The sequence below is a fragment of the Sphaerodactylus townsendi genome, linkage group LG10, assembly GCF_021028975.2.
Source record: "Sphaerodactylus townsendi isolate TG3544 linkage group LG10, MPM_Stown_v2.3, whole genome shotgun sequence".
NCBI classification, from domain to species: Eukaryota; Metazoa; Chordata; class Lepidosauria; order Squamata; family Sphaerodactylidae; genus Sphaerodactylus; species Sphaerodactylus townsendi.
In genome coordinates this window covers 72,092,235-72,110,800 of record NC_059434.1, presented here as the reverse complement: position 1 = coordinate 72,110,800, position 18,566 = coordinate 72,092,235, and the positions used below count along the sequence as shown (strand labels likewise).

Here is an 18,566-nt window from a genome sequence, read left to right as displayed (position 1 = left end):
AGAGCGTGATGTGACAAAGCAGGCCAATAATGTATGGGGCAGCCTATGAAAAAGGAGGTTCTCTGAACAAAATTGTTTAAGGCTCAGTGTTTTGAAATGGCTCCAGACAGCAGTAATAGAGCAAATTGGCTGATATGATTTTGCATTGTTTATTAATGAAATATATGCTTGATTGCTATCAGTCACTGTACACTTTTGCTAAATACTTGATATGGTATCCTTGGGGATATATTTAAAGCTCTGTCGCATGCAAGAGACTTTTATTGGATGCATGTCTGCGCAACAACTAAGAAAACCAAGTTTCTATTCTGCGAAACTTACAGATAAACTGATTCCTGCTCTATTATGTGCAGATGACACTGTTATTCTAGCCTACTCGCAAGTGGGTCTTAGGAGATTGCTACATGCCTTTACAGCATACTATAAAGAGGAGCAGCTCATAATAAATTACCAAAAAAGCCCAAAGAAACATGGGAAGCATAGATGGCAAAGAGAGTCACTACATCAAACAACAATCTTTAAATATCTTGGTATAGTCTTTCAGTTGTCTGGATGTTGGAGATCTCAGGCACTGCATACTGTCAAGACAGCCAACAGTGCAACCTTTGCCATTATATGACTTCACTGCGTTCTACTTTTAACCCTGCAGCAAGCAAGGCTCCTGTATGGCTCCCAACTCTGTATGCATAAACAAAGGTGCCTATTCAAAGCTACTCAATCTAGTTTCCTATGAAAGATTTTCCCCAATGTATTCTGAATACCCTTTCCAGATTAGAGGCTGGGACGATCTCTCCAAAGGCAAGTGTGTGGCTATTGGCATTCACCAATTGGCTAAGACTTACTTTCAATTCTACAGGTCAAGTGCCCTTGATTTTTGCTGACAGATATAGTTCAACTTGGCTAACATCAGTTGAGGGGAAACTTCAGGAGTACAGCCTTTCCCATCTAGTTCTGTCGTGCCTTGTCCCCCCGCCCCCAAGCTAGCCCTTCTTGATGGAAAATCTCACAGTTATAGTATTAATGTTGCATTTTCCCCACTGTTTTTGGTTTATAATCTGACCGGGCACAGATACAAACATTTCCATTATTTTGCAGCGCACCAAACATTTTCAACCAGCAGATTATCTTAGGTCCCGCGCAATCCCAAAATAGCAGAGAATTTTCACAATGGCATGCTTTAATGTTCTACCTTCAGCCCTTTAGAAGGCAGATACCATCATGTCCTGCTTTTTGAACAATATTGTCCATGTAATACAGGGGAAATAAAGTGTACTGAACATGTTTTGCTGTACTGCCCATTTTATCATAATATCTGACAACAGTATATTGCTCCAGTTTTGTCAATCATACCCGGAAGGTCTGAACAATTTTACGCCTCTTTTCTTCTTGCTGACACTTCTCAGGAGATAACTGATAAGTTTGCAAATTTTACCTGCAGGCAAGAGGGACATGAAAGCAGCTGACTAAGTCTTAGTAACTTTGCCATTGAGAGAAACACATTTTACCATGACGTGCCTCTGAAGATGATAGCCGTAGATGCGGGTGAAGCATTAGGAGCAAAAACTGCGAAACTATTGCCACACAGCCTAGAAAACCTACAACATCCACATGAGAAGATTCCTGCTGGATCAGAACCCAATGGTCCACCTTCTAGTCCAACATTCTGTTTCACGCAATGGCCAACCAGTTGCCCTGGAGGAGGGCCAACAAATAGGTCCTAGAGGCCGAGGCTCTTATCAGTTTTGCCTACTACTGGATTTCAGAGGTTTACAGTCTCTAAATATAGAAGCTCTCTCTACTCAGCTGCTGGTGAAACCATTCTCCATGAAACTGTCTAACCATCTTTTAAATCCACCTGTGCTCATGGTCATCACTATGTCCACTAGCAGCAAATTCTCTTCATACATAGCCAGGAGTAAATACCACTGAACATTGAGGAGGTGGAGCTGAAAATCCTGTAATCCAACCCATGGGATTTATCACCACTTGAGGAAGTCCTTAACGCAAAACAATATGGATAGTTATTATAGATCAGTATGCTACATGTTCTTACACCATCCAGCACTACCTCAGTCATCTGATGAAACAAACAGTACCACAGGGTACTGAGTTATTTTTTTCCTTCAAAAAAGACACTCTAGCAGAATTTGCTGTTGATTTTATTTTCCTGAAGTTTACAGAAAATGGAGCAAATGCAACCTACAGGGATTTCACAACTGCAGTCCTAAACATTTAGGTGGGGGTAAGTTAAACTGACACTGAGAGACTTGATCCGAGGTAATCTACAACAGTTGATAAACCTAAAACATGTAGGGAACCGGAGCTTTTCTTGTATTCATTTATGTGCCTGCCTGGCCTGAAGCTGCAAGTCAAGGTAAAGTGTGTGTCATATTGCATTTCCGTTTGCTTCGCTGTATGTCTGTGATCCACCTGCCAAATCTAACAGTCTCCCCGAAGCACCACATTTTTCAGCAGGAGTAAGCTGTGTTACAGAACATGAAGCAATGAATAGGAAGTGAATTGGTCCCGGTGCGGAAATATACAGCTATGCTTCCTCGCTGTCTCTTTCACATGCACCACCAGTGCAAAAAAAGAAAAATTGGATGCCTTAATCTCAGTTTCATCAGGCCATGGGCTGCTCTGGCACAGAGCAGAAAATTAGAGTTCTTTCAGAAGTGTCCCCGAGTATATTTCTGTCAGAGGAGGTGTGGTTGAAAGTACTGTCAAGTTGTGGCTGACTTAAGCAAGAAACCCCTCATCAGATTTTCAAGGCCAGAGATGCTGAGAGGTGGTTTGCCATTGCCTGCCTCTGCATAGCAACCCTGGGCTTCCTTGGTGGTGTCCTATCCAAATGCTAACCAGGGCTGACCTTGTTTACTTTCCAAAATCTGACAAGGTCAGACTATACCATGCTACCTGCCCTCCCCCTCTACAGCATTATAAAACATTAGCAGTCCTGACATTTTAAAATTTGTTTCTAGCAGCACACCTGCACTGCTGTTAACCCTCATGCTAATTTGTACCTAACCACCGTTTTTTAAACGACTGATGCTCATTTATTTATTCCATTTATACCCAGCCCTACACCGAAGTCCCGGGGCAGCTCGCATAATAGGGTTAAAAGCCCCCTTAAAACACAGTTAAAATATAAACAAAAGCCCCATTAAAACGTGGACCCCTTCCGCACATGCAGAATAAAGCACTTTCAATCCATTTTCCCAATTGTTTGCAAGTGGGTTTTGCTATTCCGCACAGCAAAATCCAGCTGCAGAGTGGATTGAAAGTGGATTGAAAGTGCATCATTCTGCAAGTGCGGAAGGGCCATGGTTAGAGGTGCAAATGCAGGCTATCTGCTACCCTTTTCATAGAAAGTTTCAGAGGGTGGCTGTGTCAGTCTGCAGTAGAAGAGCAAGATTTGAATCAAGTGGCATTTTATGAACCAACAAGCTTTTCTGAGTATAAGTTTTTGACAGTCAAAACTCTCTTCATCCCTGTTGGGAGAAACAACATCTTGTGTGTGTTTTCCCTTTGCACATCGAGCAGAGCGCACAGAGGCTAAACACAGCGGAGCTTACATGGACAACCGTGTGGGTGAGCTTGGGAGAGAGAGAGAGCTTAGGCACAAAAGAAAGTCAGAGTCGTTTGTAGTTTATTTAAAAAAAGTATTTATAAGTGAACTCCATTCTGGATAGAAAGGTGGAGAGATAGGTTCACTAACAATCCTATTCTAGCTGGATGGAGACGGATGCACAGGAGACACATCCTCTCCCTGGCCATGGTGAAAGTAAGATGGAGAGTTCTGAGGAGGCGGCGGAAGCAAGGGAAGAAGTCCCTAAGAGTATCAGTCTACATCAAAGGATAGGAACCCGCCAGTGGTGGGATCCAAAAATTTTAATAACAGGTTCCGATGGTGGTGGGATTCAAACAGTGGCGCTGCCGCACACACGCACCTCCAGTCCCCATTGGGCAGGGAGGTTGCTTTAGTAACCCCTTCTCGGCACTCAGAAAAAATTAGTAACCACTTCTAGAGAAGTGGTGAGAACTGGTTGGAGCCCACCTCTGGGACCAGCATGATGGAGTAAAGGTGACAAATTCCTAGGTCCCTTTCTAGTCACTGGCTATCTAGTTAAAAAAACCCTCTATTGGTTGAGGCAGGAAACAGCATAAAGTCCCCTTCTTCCAACAATCCCTACAAAAAACTCCCTTTTTGTAGAAATGAATTTGTTATTTTTGGTATGAGCTTATTAGTTAATTATGGGCCTTTCCCCACTTACCTTAAGCCCCACGCTACTTGAGGAGAGTAGCACGGGGTCCGCCGGCACTCCCCACGAGAGGGGCGGCTGCGCTGTTTGTGCCCCTTCAGCGCGCAGCATTCCTGGCGCTCTTGCAAAGGGCACCTTTTGATGACCCCTCTGCGCGGGGTCGTGGGGACGCCTGGGCACGCACCAGGGATGCCGTGCGCTGAGAGCTGAGAGCAGCGCGCGGCATAGGGGGGATCATGCTGAGTGGGGAAACGCCCTATGATATAGGCAACAGTCTACTTCAAGAAATGCTTGAAGGAGAAAAGAGAGAGTGAGAAAAGACCCTAAGTTTCCTTTGTTCACAAAGAGCAGAATTGCACTGGTGACCTATATATATAAACAGACAAACACGCTAATCTTATAAAAGTAGGCAATCATTTTGCAGTGCTGACTGTGGCCTGAGAAGATAATACTTTCAGTTTCCTTTATGCATTCATTGACTATTACCTATAAAAGCTTATGCTACAAAATTGACCTATTACTTGGTTGTTCAGCACTTTGGCTCCTCCGTACATGCAGAATAATGCACTTTCAATCCACTTTAAGTGCACTTCGCAGCTGGATTTTGCTGTGCAAAATAGCAAAATCCCCTTGCAAACAATTGTGAAAGTGGATTGAAAGTGCATTATTCTGCATGTGCAGAAGAGGCCTTACTTAGTCAGTTCAGTTGATTCATAGCTAAATGTGTGGGATTACTTGGTGCCTTTGAAGTGCCACAAAGTGATCTGAAAGTTCGATCTGGGACATGTGATCTGCAATGGCTCATTCACACAAGGCACTCATCACTTGACACAGGCACCATAAAGCAAAGGAGATGTCTGTGTGAATTAGCCCTTGTGTACCTCCCACGCAGACTTGCATTGTTTCTCTTTTAATTAGGAAGAGTCAATCATGGCAGGGGAACAGAAGCTGGACAAAGCTGCAGAGGTTTTCTGTAGAGCTTTTTGAATAACGTTCTGTTAAATCAGATCATCAGTCAACCCCCTAAGTGTTCTTTAAAAGACAGACATGCAGAGAGAACTGTTCTGGTTCATAACTTTGTCAAGTTAGAGATCGTTTGGCTTTTCCTCTTCTTCCTCTAGCTGTGGCTTTTTCCAGTTTTTCCTCCTTGAAATTGGCATTTGTTTCAGTTACCTGTAGCTCAAGTAAATGCCAGCGATCAAACCTGCTGCCTTTTAATGCTTCGCAGTGAAAAAGATTTTAAAAGGCATTCGTTTTTCCAAAACGATACCTTCTGAGCAACCCAGTAGATGCTGTTGCCTCTCGGTTTCCGTTGATTTCAATGAATAGTTGTTTTATAGCACTGGTGTGCATTGGGTTGTTCCTGTCGTGTCCTTGGATCAATTTGACATTGTCGGGCTAGGTCATTATCATTAATACTGTGTCAGCGAGGTTGTGAATTGTATGAGGATGTTGATACACAGTTGCATTTGAGCAGCAGGAAAGCAAGATTACAATTTAGGAAACACTTACATTTGAAGTGAATACCTCTCCCCAGTTACTCCCAAGTTAGAATCATAAAAGCTATACCAGGATTACATAGACTCACAGAGAGATGAATATCTGATGCTTTGATGACATTTAAACCTTTTGAATTACTGAATACAAAGTTGAATGTACCAGGTCAACTTTGAAACAAGTGAAGCAAATACCCAGCTCTAGGAAATGGAAACAAGAATTTTATGGACTCTTTCCCACTATATATTGTAGGATATTTTAAGTAACCTAAGAGTGGAATTGGGTTTTGTTTCATCCTAAGAGTGGAACTGGGTATTGTGTCATGCTATTCTTATTTGTATTGGTCCTGCTGCTCTTACAAGGGCTACCAAGGCAGCCAACAATTTAACAGTGCCAGAGGTGGGCAGGGATGGCCCAGCGTGAATGCTGCTCTACCTGCTCTATAGGACTTCCCCACAGGGTGGGAAGCCTGAAAATGCTTTTAACAAAAAAAACCTCCAACTCCCCCATACGGGAGAATAGAGATATACTGTGAAAATCACAACGTAACTCGACTCACAGCTCCGCCAGTGTACAGCAGCCAAGAGGGGTCTAGAAGCTGACTAAGGTCAGCCCTGCTCCCCAGAACCCCCCCCCCCCGAATGCCAGTGTAGCTGGGGGTGACCTGCAAGTACTAGTGTGGGGGCCAGGCATCACAGCTGGGCAATGCAGGGTGCCACAACAGCGGGGCACCAGCAGATTTGCCCTTCTGCCAGGGTAAGTGCCTCAGGGATGGCATTTATGCCAGCAGAAGCCTGTGCCGCAAACAAAGGGGGATTCGCCCGCCTCCCGGATTGCACTATAAAGCAAACATTCAAAATCACATTTGAAAACCATTGAAATCAACACTCCGCACAAACACACATCATTAAAACAATTAAAACCAGTTAAAATGCATACAAAACATAACAAGATTGATTAGGAAGGAGGGGTCATCGAGGGAATGTCAAACGAAATTTTTAAAAAACTGCAAGGACACTTTCTATAAAGGTAAGAGTGATGGAATTCTACTTGCGAAAAAATTTGGTAGCATTCTATTTGCCTCTGGCGCTTTCCCCACTTATCTTAAGTCCCGCGCTACTCTCCGCAAGTAGCGCGGGGTCCCCCGGCACTCCCCACTACAGGGGTGGCGACAACGCAGCTGCCCCGATGCTGTCGCTCTCGCGCCCCCTCAGCACGCGGCATCCCTGGCGCTGAGAGAAACGGCACCTTTTGATGACTCCACGCAGAGCCCGGGCGCGCGCCAGAGATGACGCGCACTGAGTGTAGCGTGCAGCAAAGGGCAGCAAAGGTAAGTGGGGAAACGCCCTCTGTCTTCATTCTGCACTGGATGTATTTTAGTATCTTTAGTTTATTTTTCTGTTAGTGTAAAATCCAGTTCAATTGATTCTCTAATTTGGGAAATCTGGGATACTGTATGCATTTTATTTCATTGTGCTTTATTGCATTGTCATTTGTATATATTATATTGGTTGCTCTCTCTCTCTCTCCCCCCCCCCAGTATTGTTATTATAATTCTATAATGTGCCTTGAGTCTCAATAAAAAAGGCAGAAGTTAAATGCAATAAATGAAATAAATAACAGTGGCAGAAGCTAGCGAATTAAGCTTAGAAATCATTTCACTCATTGTGATTTAGTGGATCCAGTTTGAATGTGGTGTAACTCTGTTTCTCCAGGTAGATATCAGCTTGGCTGTCTGTACTGCAGTAACATTCCAAGGAGGGCCTTGTAATATGTCAATACCCACTCACAGGGACATGATTTACACCTCACTAGCGATGTTCTTATTTCCCCTGATGTGTATAATGCAAACTACACTCCATTATTACGGTAACTCATACGAAGATGTCGGGAGACAAAACAACAACAGGGAGTGATGCTTCTGGCCAGATAATCAATCTATCTTCAGTTTAGTACAGAATTACAAATTTGCCCTTGTGAACTGGCTTGGTTGGTAATATCAAATGAGGAATTTTTATCGCATCCACCAACTTTTTTTTTGCAGAATCTCCCTAGCACAGCACACTCATTAATGCTAGTGAAGTATGATAGAGAGATGCAGAATATAGTTTGTAGTGCTAATGCTTTCTACCCTGATTGACTGGAAAGCCATGATTCCTACAGAATGGCAATAGGCTGCCTTCATCCCAATTGCACTTTGACGTCCCGTGTGCTGTAGTGTAGAGTGTGCCCTGCATTCCAATTTCTGTCATCCTGAAACACTGTCACCTGGACATGCAAAGCAATATAATGATGGGGAAATGTAGGATTCAGGAATACAAATCTGCTGTGAGCCTGGAGTGATACTGGAATGACTGGGGTCCTATCTCAAGCAGGTTTTCTTCTCTTATGCAGTCAGTGGGTCATGCAGTAGTGGGACTTGAAGGGAATCTAATGTTTTTCTGCTCTTGTCCATTGTAATGAGGCTTCATTCTGGAATGCTGTGTCCTTGGGTGAGAAGGTGACATGGTATAGATCAGGGGTCGGCAACCTTTAGAACCCAGAGAGCCATTTGACCCTTCTTCCCCAAGCTGGGGCCACCCCAAGCCCTGCCTCCAGCCAAGCGGGTGGGATAGACAGCAGCAGCAACGTCAATGACGTCAATGACGTCAATGACGTGGGGAAGGAGTGCACCTCCTTCCCCATCCCCTCCTTCCTTCCTTCCTTCCTTCCTTCCTTCCTTCCTTCCTTCCTTCCTTCCTTCCTTCCTTCCTTCCTTCTTCCCTCCCTCCCTCCCTCCCTCCCTCCCTCCCTCCGACATCCTTTCCTCTCCTACCCAGGTGCCAGATGAGGGAAGGAGAGGAAAGGGCGCTGGTGGGAGGGAGGGAGGGGGCGGGGAAGGAGGTGCGCTCACCGCATCCCAAGTGCAACTTGCCGTCATTGGCGTTGCCGTTGTGGAGCTGCAGTACAAGGACGAAAGAGCCACATGTGGCTCCGGAGCCGCGGATTGCTGACCCCTGGTATAGATTGTGGAAGCTAAGCAAGGTCAGTATACCTGGATGGGGAACCACATAAGAACATAAGAACAAGCCAGCTGGATCAGACCAGAGTCCATCTAGTCCAGCTCTCTGCTACTCGCAGTGGCCCACCAAGGAGAGCTCTGCCTAGAAAGGTGATGGCAAACCACCTCTGCTCTTTCCTTGCCTTGAAAGTCCCTTGCTGGAGTTCACCATACATCAGTTGCAACTTGACAGGTACTGGTATCCTTCCTTGAAAATGCAGTATAGCTCAATTTGCTGTTGCGTTCACAACTGCAAATTGTCATTCATCGAGCCATGGCATCTAAGCAATACATCTGAAGCACAATGTTTTTTTTAAAAAAAATTGCTCATAGATCTTCACATTTAAATCTTCAGTTGGTTACCCAAGTCCTTCTTCATACTCAGATGCCTAACCCAATGCTATATAGTAACTCTGTCATTTCAGAGAGCCTCTGGAGCTGACCCTGCTCAGTTTTATCAGGGCCTCTTTCTAAGATGAACACATGGAGCATAGTAATAAAGGAGCACAGTGATAAAAAAAAATCTACACATTAACTAACGTTTGAACCCTGGCCTGCCAGTTCACACCTTACAGTTTGTGTCACTATTCCATTCTGCCTGTGCAAACCAGCTGGGACAACAGGTATGGAAATAGGGCATGGTGACACTTATGTCCTTTCTGTATAGTATCATGGATAAGGAATAAAATATCAGGTAAAAACCCTCACCTTGTTCACATCAGACGAGGCTATCCAGAGTATACATCTTGCACTCTGGATCTAGCAAAAACCCTCACAGTTTCAGCACCCTCCTGGTATCTACTACCACAACTTTTCTCAAGAATAGTTCTTCAGCTCTAAGTGACCCCAAAACTAAACATTTTTCTCTCTTTCCAGGCCTGAATTGTTTAGCAAGGAAAGATTGATTATCCTGGGGGTAGAGAGGGGGGAGGTGGAATAATTCATCCCCAAAGAAAATGCCTCTTGTGTGTTACATCTCACAAATGAGAAGTTGGCGTGGTGTGCTTGACTAACTCCTGCATGTAAACAGATTTTACAAAATATCATGTATATCGTCAAGCAGTAATCTAAGTGATATAATGATAGAGTATAATTTAATATTCTATTTGGGTTTTAATTCCCTTTCGGTTTGCCTGGGCCGAGACAGCCTGTTTTGTATTGTTTATTTTATACTTAGCTGTTACATATTTATTCCTTGTTGACTCTGTACATTTAATGAGTTTGCCTCTGCTTTCCTTTGGAGACAGAGTAATTGGTTGGCGTATTAAAGGGAAAGTGCTACGTGGGACCGTGGAGAAAAAGAAACATGACTTCTGCAGGCAGCCAGAGAATAAGCAGTGTATAGAGAATTGAGGTGACAATCTCAAGACATGGTTGACTGATGAAATCATTTACAGGAACAGCAGAACTGATGTATATTTCTGCATAGTTTAGGACCAAACTACATGTTACAATCAATGCAAATCTGCCACTGAAAACTGTAGCCCTAGATCAGGGGTAGGCAACCTTTACCACCCAAAGAGCCATTTGGACCCGTTTTCCACGACCCCGAAGATCTACCGAGCCGGGGAGGCGGCTCCGCTTCAGTTCAGCCCCTCCACTCACCTTTCCTTCCAGCCCTGGGAGGCGGAGGCGCTGGGCAGGGAAACCCCCTCTGCCCGATGGAGCAGGCAGCTGGGCAGAGGGGGGATGGTGGCTGCTGGGATGGCAGAGGGGGATGGCGGCTGCTCTGAAGGGTCACGACCTCCAGGGGTTGGAGGGCAGCGTGGGCCTGTCCCTCCAGCCCTCCAGAGCAATGCTGGAAAGAGAGGTGAGTGGTGGGGACGCGAAAAGCGGCGCCCTCACGCACAGACCCTCCTCCGGTTCGGCCCCTCATAAGAACAAGCCAGCTGGATCAGACCAAAGTCCATCTAGTCCAGCTCTCTGCTACTCGCAGTGGCCCACCAGGTGCCTTTGGGAGCTCACATGTAGAATGTGAACGCAATGGCCTTCTGCGGCTGTTGCTCCCGATCACCTGGTCTGTTAAGGCATTTGCAATCTCAGATCAAAGAGGATCAAGATTGGTAGCCATAAATCGACTTCTCCTCCATAAATCTGTCCAAGCCCCTTTTAAAGCTATCCAGGTTAGTGGCCATCACCACCTCCTGTGGCAGCATCTTCCAAACACCAATCACACGTTGCGTGAAGAAGTGTTTCCTTTTATTAGTCCTAATTATCCCACCCAGCATTTTCAATGAATGCCCCCTGGTTCTAGTATTGTGAGAAAGAGAGAAAAATTTCTCTCTGTCAACATTTTCTACCCCATGCATAATTTTGTAGACTTCAATCATATCCCCCCTCAGCCGCCTCCTCTCCAAACTAAAGAGTCCCAAACGCTGCAGCCTCTCCTCATAGGGAAGGTGCTCCAGTCCCTCAATCATCCTTGTTGCCCTTCTCTGCACTTTTTCTATCTCCTCAATATCCTTTTTGAGATGCGGCGACCAGAACTGGACACAGTACTCCAAGTGCGGTCGCACCACTGCTTTATATAAGGGCATGACAATCTTTGCAGTTTTATTATCAATTCCTTTTCTAATGATCCCCAGCATAGAGTTTGCCTTTTTCACAGCTGCCATGCATTGAGTTGACATTCCCATGGATGTCACTCCACTCACCTTTCCTTCCAGCGCTGCTCTGGGGGGCTGGAGGGACACGTCCACACTACCCTCTGACCTTCAGGCCATGTGGAGCCACAATAGAAGGCTGAAAGAGCCGCATGCGGCTCCAGAGCCGCAGGTTGCAGACCCCTGCCCTAGATCAATGTCCTCTCATCATAATTTCTAGTTCACTTTATCCCATCATCTGAAGTCACCATGGTGTGCATTTCCCTGCATCTGCAAGCAGTAGTCATGTGGAGTAAGATAGACTGATAGGAGGTAGGTTGATCTAGAGAGGGAGAAGGGACCTTGATACACATGGCAATTTTCATGGCACCTCTTGTTCTTTGTAATATTGTTCAGACATTGGAACCTTTTCATATTGGAGCTGTCTGGTTTTTGGTTCAGTAATGCCACATGTACCCAGAAGTACTGGGAGCGGTCTCTGGGTACATTTGATACCATTTGTTGGGAAATGTGGGATACATAGATGAAACAGATGATCTTTATTTCTGGGGTGCTGTGTGGTTTCCGGGCTGTATGGCCGTGTTCTAGCAGTATTCTCTCCCGATGTTTCGCCTGCATCTGTGGCTGGCATCTTCAGAGGAAGATCCTCTGAAGATGCCAGCCACAGATGCAGGTGAAACGTCAGGAGAGAATGCTGCTAGAACACGGCCATACAGCCCAGAAACCACACAACACCCCAGTGATTCCAGCCATGAAAGCCTTCGACAATACAATATTTATTTCGTTTTCCTATTTCCTGGTTGAAATCTTTTAAATTAAGCCAATCAACTTTTATTTATATTACTGGGAGTTCCTTTCTCTGTGCTTGTCTGTGTATTTCATATTATTTATTATTGGCTCAAGGCAACTATCCTCTATAAAGAAGAATTCTATTGAACATCCTGTGTTTTTTGTCCAGGCATGTTGGGGGCCAGCCTGTATCCCCCAATTAGATGCCAGTTCTTCACATTGCACTGTATTTGCTTCATGGACCAAAAACTGTGTTGCAATTTCCTTTTGATCCAAAGGTCACACAGAATGTATAATGCTACCGGGTTATCTTGAGCAGCCTTGCCAATATATTCAGAACAGTGACTCAAACTCCAAATTCTCCAATTCAGGATCCTAGGTTTTTATCAAGCAGATTATTTCCATAGTACAACAAGTTACAGTAAACCAAGCTCGTATTGACAACAGGTCGATTTTATATTGTAATGACAGACTGATATTAAACATAATAATGATGGTAGTTTCTAATGTATGCTGCCAGAACTTCTTTGTGTATTCTTATGCACTATAATTGGTGCTATAATCATATATCTGAACCTCAGGCTCAGTAGCTTCAAAAAAGGTACATTTTCTCTCTCTTCATAGCTGCCTCTTTTGGACCATGCAAACTGAGCCTTCTTTTTCTCTTGTTTTTCCAGGTAAAATATGGAAACTATGCCTTTGTATGGGACGCTGCTGTTTTGGAATATGTTGCTCTCAATGACCCGGACTGCTCTTTCTACACGATTGGAAACACCATTGCAGATCGAGGATATGGAATCGCTCTTCAACATGGCAGTCCTTATAGAGATGTCTTCTCCCAAAGGTAAAGTTTGATGAACAGACATCCATCTTTTTTCCAATACTACAAAACACATCTGCTTATATCTGTCCTTTTTATAGCATGCACGATGTGCTCAAAATTTGGAGATCCTACAAAAACAAAGAGATGATACTTGCTGTATGAAGAAAGTAAATGGTACGAACAGTAACTCCGAAACTGGTTTATATCGCAATATGACTTTTCATATAAAACTTTTGCAAAAAAAATATAAGAAAAAATATAAAACTTTTTGGCCATAGGGTCATTCACGGAGTCCACCATGCTGCCTGACACACCCGATACTTTGAAGTAGTTAATGTACCGTGATCTTTCAAAAGAGATCTCCTGAGTAAATTAAGCAAGCCCCTCAGCCCTGCAAACACCACTGCATTCTCCTGTATAATTAGAATTTTAAGAGACATGGCTCAAAAGAATAGTCTCCACCTTGGTCTCTAGGAACAAGAGATCAACAAATGAAAGAAGACAGAGTGAGTGAGATCCAGAAAGTCGCTGGACAGTTCCAAAATCAGTTATGTTGCAAAGGTTTGTCCTGTGTTGGGGCCCAGGAAGAGGAACAAAGGCTGTTCTGGTGGAGCCCAGAAATAGCACAGGTAACTGGCACATACAGCTCAATTATATTCAGGGAGCACATACACTAAAGAATTTGGAGTGACTTGCTCCTTCTAAGAAAGTCTGTGTCATATTTTGTCTTTGTAGAAAGTATATAGAGGCTCAGGGGGCCACTGCTGTAATATAGTCTCTGTTAATCACTTCTACTTGAAGTCTTATTCAAAAAGTACACAAATACCTAGACAATCTTTCATTAATTTGTCAAGTCAGATTTTAAATTCAGTTCTGTTCTTTCTCTTTTTCACCTTTGGTATGTATCGCTTTGTAGCTTTTTATATCCTGGGTTCCTCTTTTCATAGTATTTCCTGTAGTGGATATTTACTTACTTACTTACTTACTTACTTACTTACTTACTTACTTACTTACTTACTTACTTACTTACTTACTTACTTACTTACTTACTTACTTACCTCCCTCCCCCGAAGGGCTCAGGGCGGTGAACATGAATATACAAATAGAGCACAAAACAAAATCAATAAATCTCAAATCATTAAATAAATCATAGTAAATGGCTCTATAGTCTTTGAATCATTAAAACCCCATTAAAAGCAGCGTATTAATATCAAATACAATAAATAATACAATAAGAGGTGACCTACTAACCAATACCCTAAAAGAGGGGAGGGACGGCAGGATTATTATTGTGTTAGATCTTACAGACAATGTCAGAAGGTGTTGAATTTGTCATGTCTAACCAGAAATCTACAACTAGGAATTTGCACTTGAAAAAAATGGTGGGTTTTTTTGGATTTGGGGAGTGGTTTCCATACTGGTATTATGAGCTATTGGGGGGGGGGGCTTTTTTGTTTTTTTTTCGGGGGAGTTGCAGAGGGGAGATTCCAAAAATTTGGGAGTCCACTATTCCTATGGGTTGGTTCTTTCCATGGAGGGGTGGTGGTGGTGCTGGAGTGGCTGTTTTTTCAGGCAAATGGCACCACAATTGCAGGAAATCTAGTCCTGCCTGTCTACTAAGTTTCAAGCAAATTGAATCACAGGGTCCAGTTCTGTGGGCCACTGAACAAGGATACCCCTGCCATGGTACTTTTCTCCATTTTGTCCTATTGGAAAGGGGGAAATCCATACTTTCCCCAGGGCAAAGAAGCCAGTAGCCAAAAATAGTATTCACCAGGAGCAACCATTGGACAAAAGCCTCAGAATGTAAAAAGAATCAACAAGCCCAACAGAACCAGCATCAAACCAAAGAACCATGGACTAATGTGGCAAGCCAAACAGAACCAAAATCAAACTCAAGCCAAATCAGCTTCGGTAGCCCAGTACCAAGGCAGCCAGCCCAACCTGGCAAGACACATGTAACTTGTCCAAAGAATGCCTCAGAAAGTAACTGTATGTGGTTTGGAAGGATCGAAGTGCTTCCCTTTCTAAAATCTACAATTTGTGCTTTCACTAGCTCACATGAGGAGTTTCAGGAGCTGTATCCAGAGGTGGGATCCAACCAGTTCTCACCAGTTCTCTAGAAGTGGTTACTAATTTTTTCTGAGTGCCGAGAAGGGGTTACTAAAGCAACCTCCCTGCCCAGTATGGACTGGAGGTGCGTGTGTGCGGCGGCGCCACTGTTTGAATCCCACCACCATCGGAACCTGTTATTAAAATTTTTGGATCCCACCACTGGCTGTATCTGCCTTTCATCAGTGGCAGGAGTATACATATAGATATGAAAATAGGGGAAAGGCACCAAAAAAAAAGCCAAATCCAAAAAATCTCCCCCAAATTGGCTCCCAGGTTGATGCCTGACGTTGCTGTAACTTCAAAGGCTCAAAATATATTTGTCCTCCTTCAGTATCATACTGTCTTACAAATTCATCGATATTGTCTTGTACTGCAGTCTATCAGAGTCTCTTCACTGTTGCATAAACGTCCAAGAGTTAATGGTTACAACCATTTTCATAACATCGTGCATATATTTGTTTCAAGACAGAATAACAGGAATTTAATCCCATGTTTAGCAAGCGTCAACTGCAGCACATATAGAATTACTTCCTACTAGAAGTACTTGTGCATTTGAATTTTCAGGTTTCTCCCCTTAGATGGAGGCTCTCCCAGCTGGGAGAATAAGAAAGAGCTCTCTACCAAGTGAGATAAAGGGGTGAACACTGCCCAATCTCAAGAGAAGCTGTTATCATTCTGCGGTTTCTGCTTTTTGATAAAAATGAACATTTGAATGGAGTATCCCTTAAAAGTCTGAGGTATTACTTTGATTAAGGAAGGAAATTGCACAGTTTCAGGTACTGTTTGAACCAGCCTGTTTGAAACTGGAAGAGATGAAAGTTATAAAAGATGGAGCTTGCAAAGTTAAATTAAGCTTTTGAAACCAGGTTGAGAGAGGCCTTTTCCATATCCCGAGGCTTTTGTGCAGCTCTTTCTAAGCCATAGTTTGTGTGTGTGTGTGTGTGTGTGTGTGTGTGTGTGTGTGTGTGTGTGTGTGTGTGTGTGTGTGTGTGTGTGTGAGAGAGAGAGAGAGAGAGAGAGAGAGAGAGAGAGAGAGAGAGAATGTTCACGTTTTGTATGAACGCAGACAATTTGAAAGCATAAGCAATTTTAGTTTGGTGGAGGAAGCAATTTTCAATAGAAGATTTGCCCTCACTGGGCAAACTTTTGCCCCAGAGGCTAGTAAACAGCTCATGTTCAAACTCTTCCCTTACATGCTGAGTAGGAAAAGAATTTCCCCAAGGAAATCACACCCAGTGAAAACTTATATTCTGAACCTCAGAATTATGGATTTGGGGGCACATTGTTAATCTCCTTCTGCAAAGTTGATTGAGTGAAGGTGTCAGTGAATAGTGTGGTTCTGTGTTGTAATCCTCGCACCATCTCTTTCTTGCAAAATATTTGAGCATAAGACACAGCAGAGTCGTATATTTATTTTGTTGAGTTTTCTTTTATGCCTCTTTCGTATGCCTCAGTGAATATTCTCCAACCTAGCTCTATTTACTTTTCACAGTGTACCTAAATATCAGGAAAAAATTTCCTGACAGTAAGGTCTCTTGGACAGTGGAATGCACTGTCTTGGAGTGTGGTGGAGTCTCCTTCTTGGGAGGTTTTTAAACAAAGGCTGGATCAGCATATGTCAGGAGTGCTTTGATTGTGTGTTCCTGCATTGCAGGGGGTTGGACTTGATGGCCCTTGGGGTCTCTTCCAACTCCATGATTCTGTATATTCAGTAAAATTTGTCATACTGGGTCATAGCTGAGCCAAAAAAAATCAACATTCTAATTGCATCTAAAAATGATTGTTCATTTGCTCTATTTGGGAGCTAGCTAATATCCAGAGTCTGTAGAGAACAAACAATAGCAATTTGGTTCCTCCGTTAATGCTTTCAGATACTCCAGGCTCAGTTCAACATCACGGCAAAACATGGTTTAAGGAAACTTGGCTACAGTTTGGAATAATGTTGAATTTGGACAAACTGGTGAGCGATTGAGAATTGGTAAACATGATCTGAATTGAACAGTTTTATGGACAGAATCTCCATATTGAGAGGCAGCATATTTCTGATTATTAGTTGCTGAAGGGCAACAACAATGGCTGTTTCCTCACAAAGCATTTAAAACATTTGCCAAATGTTTTGGAAATGTTTTGAAAAGAATCGTTTTTGCAGGTTTTGTCCGTATGGCCTGGAAAAATAAAGTGTTTCAGTTGAAAATGGTACTTTAAAAAACACAGAGAGAGAGAGAGATGTACCTTTGAAGCTACAGAGACCCAAAATCAGTGCAGCCTTGCAATATGGACACTATATCTGTATAGCATTGAGTCTTCCTCACTTAATTTTTTTTAAAAAAAGGAAAAATGGCATGTTTGCATAATCAGCAAGCAAAAATTAGTTTATTAGTGCACAGCAATTATGGAAATGGCAGACAGCCATGATGCCAGATGAAAAACCATCCATAGGAAACTTCAACAAATGGCAGACAGCACAGAGGATCACGGAAGCAACAGAAACTGGCAGGTGGCAGAGAAAAGAAAGTGAGAACTTCCAAATCGGCCATGAGAAATAAATTGTTTCCTGATCTGCGCACAGCAAGCAAGAAACATTTTGAAAATGTTTTTTGGGGAAAATTTTTGCTAATGTAAGCAGATCCAATTAAATGTTTTGAAGGTGAAATAAAATGTTTCCAAAATGTGGAGAATTAAAAGCTGTGGGGAATCCTGCAGGAAGTGTTTTATTTCTCTGCCTTAAAATGTTCAACTTGTGCGGTGTGGAAACAGTCAGTTCTAACCTCCATATTCAGTTTGCAGACTTTGTAGAAGCACTGGGTTGTGGAAAACAGGCTATTGAGCTAGATAGCCCTTTGGTTTGATCCAGCAGCGTGCATCAGTGGTGTTCAAACTGTGACTTTATCAAGAAGCAGAACAGAACAAAAGCAAATATGCTACTCTGAAATATAACTGTTCCTGTGGTGTGGTAGCACAAATTTTGATTTGGCATAACTTCTGAATTTATACACTGTTTTCTTTTTTTAAAAAAGTATGGTTTATGTGAAGAATGTACAATGCCATATTTCCAGAAACCAGGTAGAGTATCTTACCCAATTAAAGACTCTGTGAACAAGGCTAGCCTAAGGAATTAAAATTTTCTGTCTGAAGAGCTAAATTATTCAGTTGCCCTACAGACTGGGGGAATCCTTACTTCTAATGTAGAAAAGGAAGTAATGGAAAGACCAGTAGCCAGATCAGGAAGAAGGAAAAGTCCAGATCTGACCTCTTTCTGCACAAATCTCCTAAAACTTTTGTAAAACATTTTCTATCTTCCCTTTTGTTTGTGCTCACCCTTTGAAATGATTCCTGGCTGCCATTTCTATTTTTATTTGTTGTTTTCCCACTGTGTGGACCAATCAGTGCTTCCTGCTTCACAGCCTCAAGCTGCAATTCCCTGAGTCTTTTGTAGC

General features: G+C 43.1%; 1 protein-coding gene across 2 annotated transcripts in view; it reads left to right on the top strand.

The window, feature by feature from the left end:
- GRID2 (glutamate ionotropic receptor delta type subunit 2) overlaps positions 1–18,566 on the top strand; it is a 997,067-nt gene that overhangs the window by 877,526 nt on the left and 100,975 nt on the right. For both annotated transcript variants that reach the window (XM_048508854.1, XM_048508855.1), the window contains exon 14: positions 12,869–13,035. In XM_048508854.1, the coding sequence (XP_048364811.1) occupies positions 12,869–13,035 (167 nt within the window). The remainder of the gene's footprint in view (positions 1–12,868; positions 13,036–18,566) is intronic.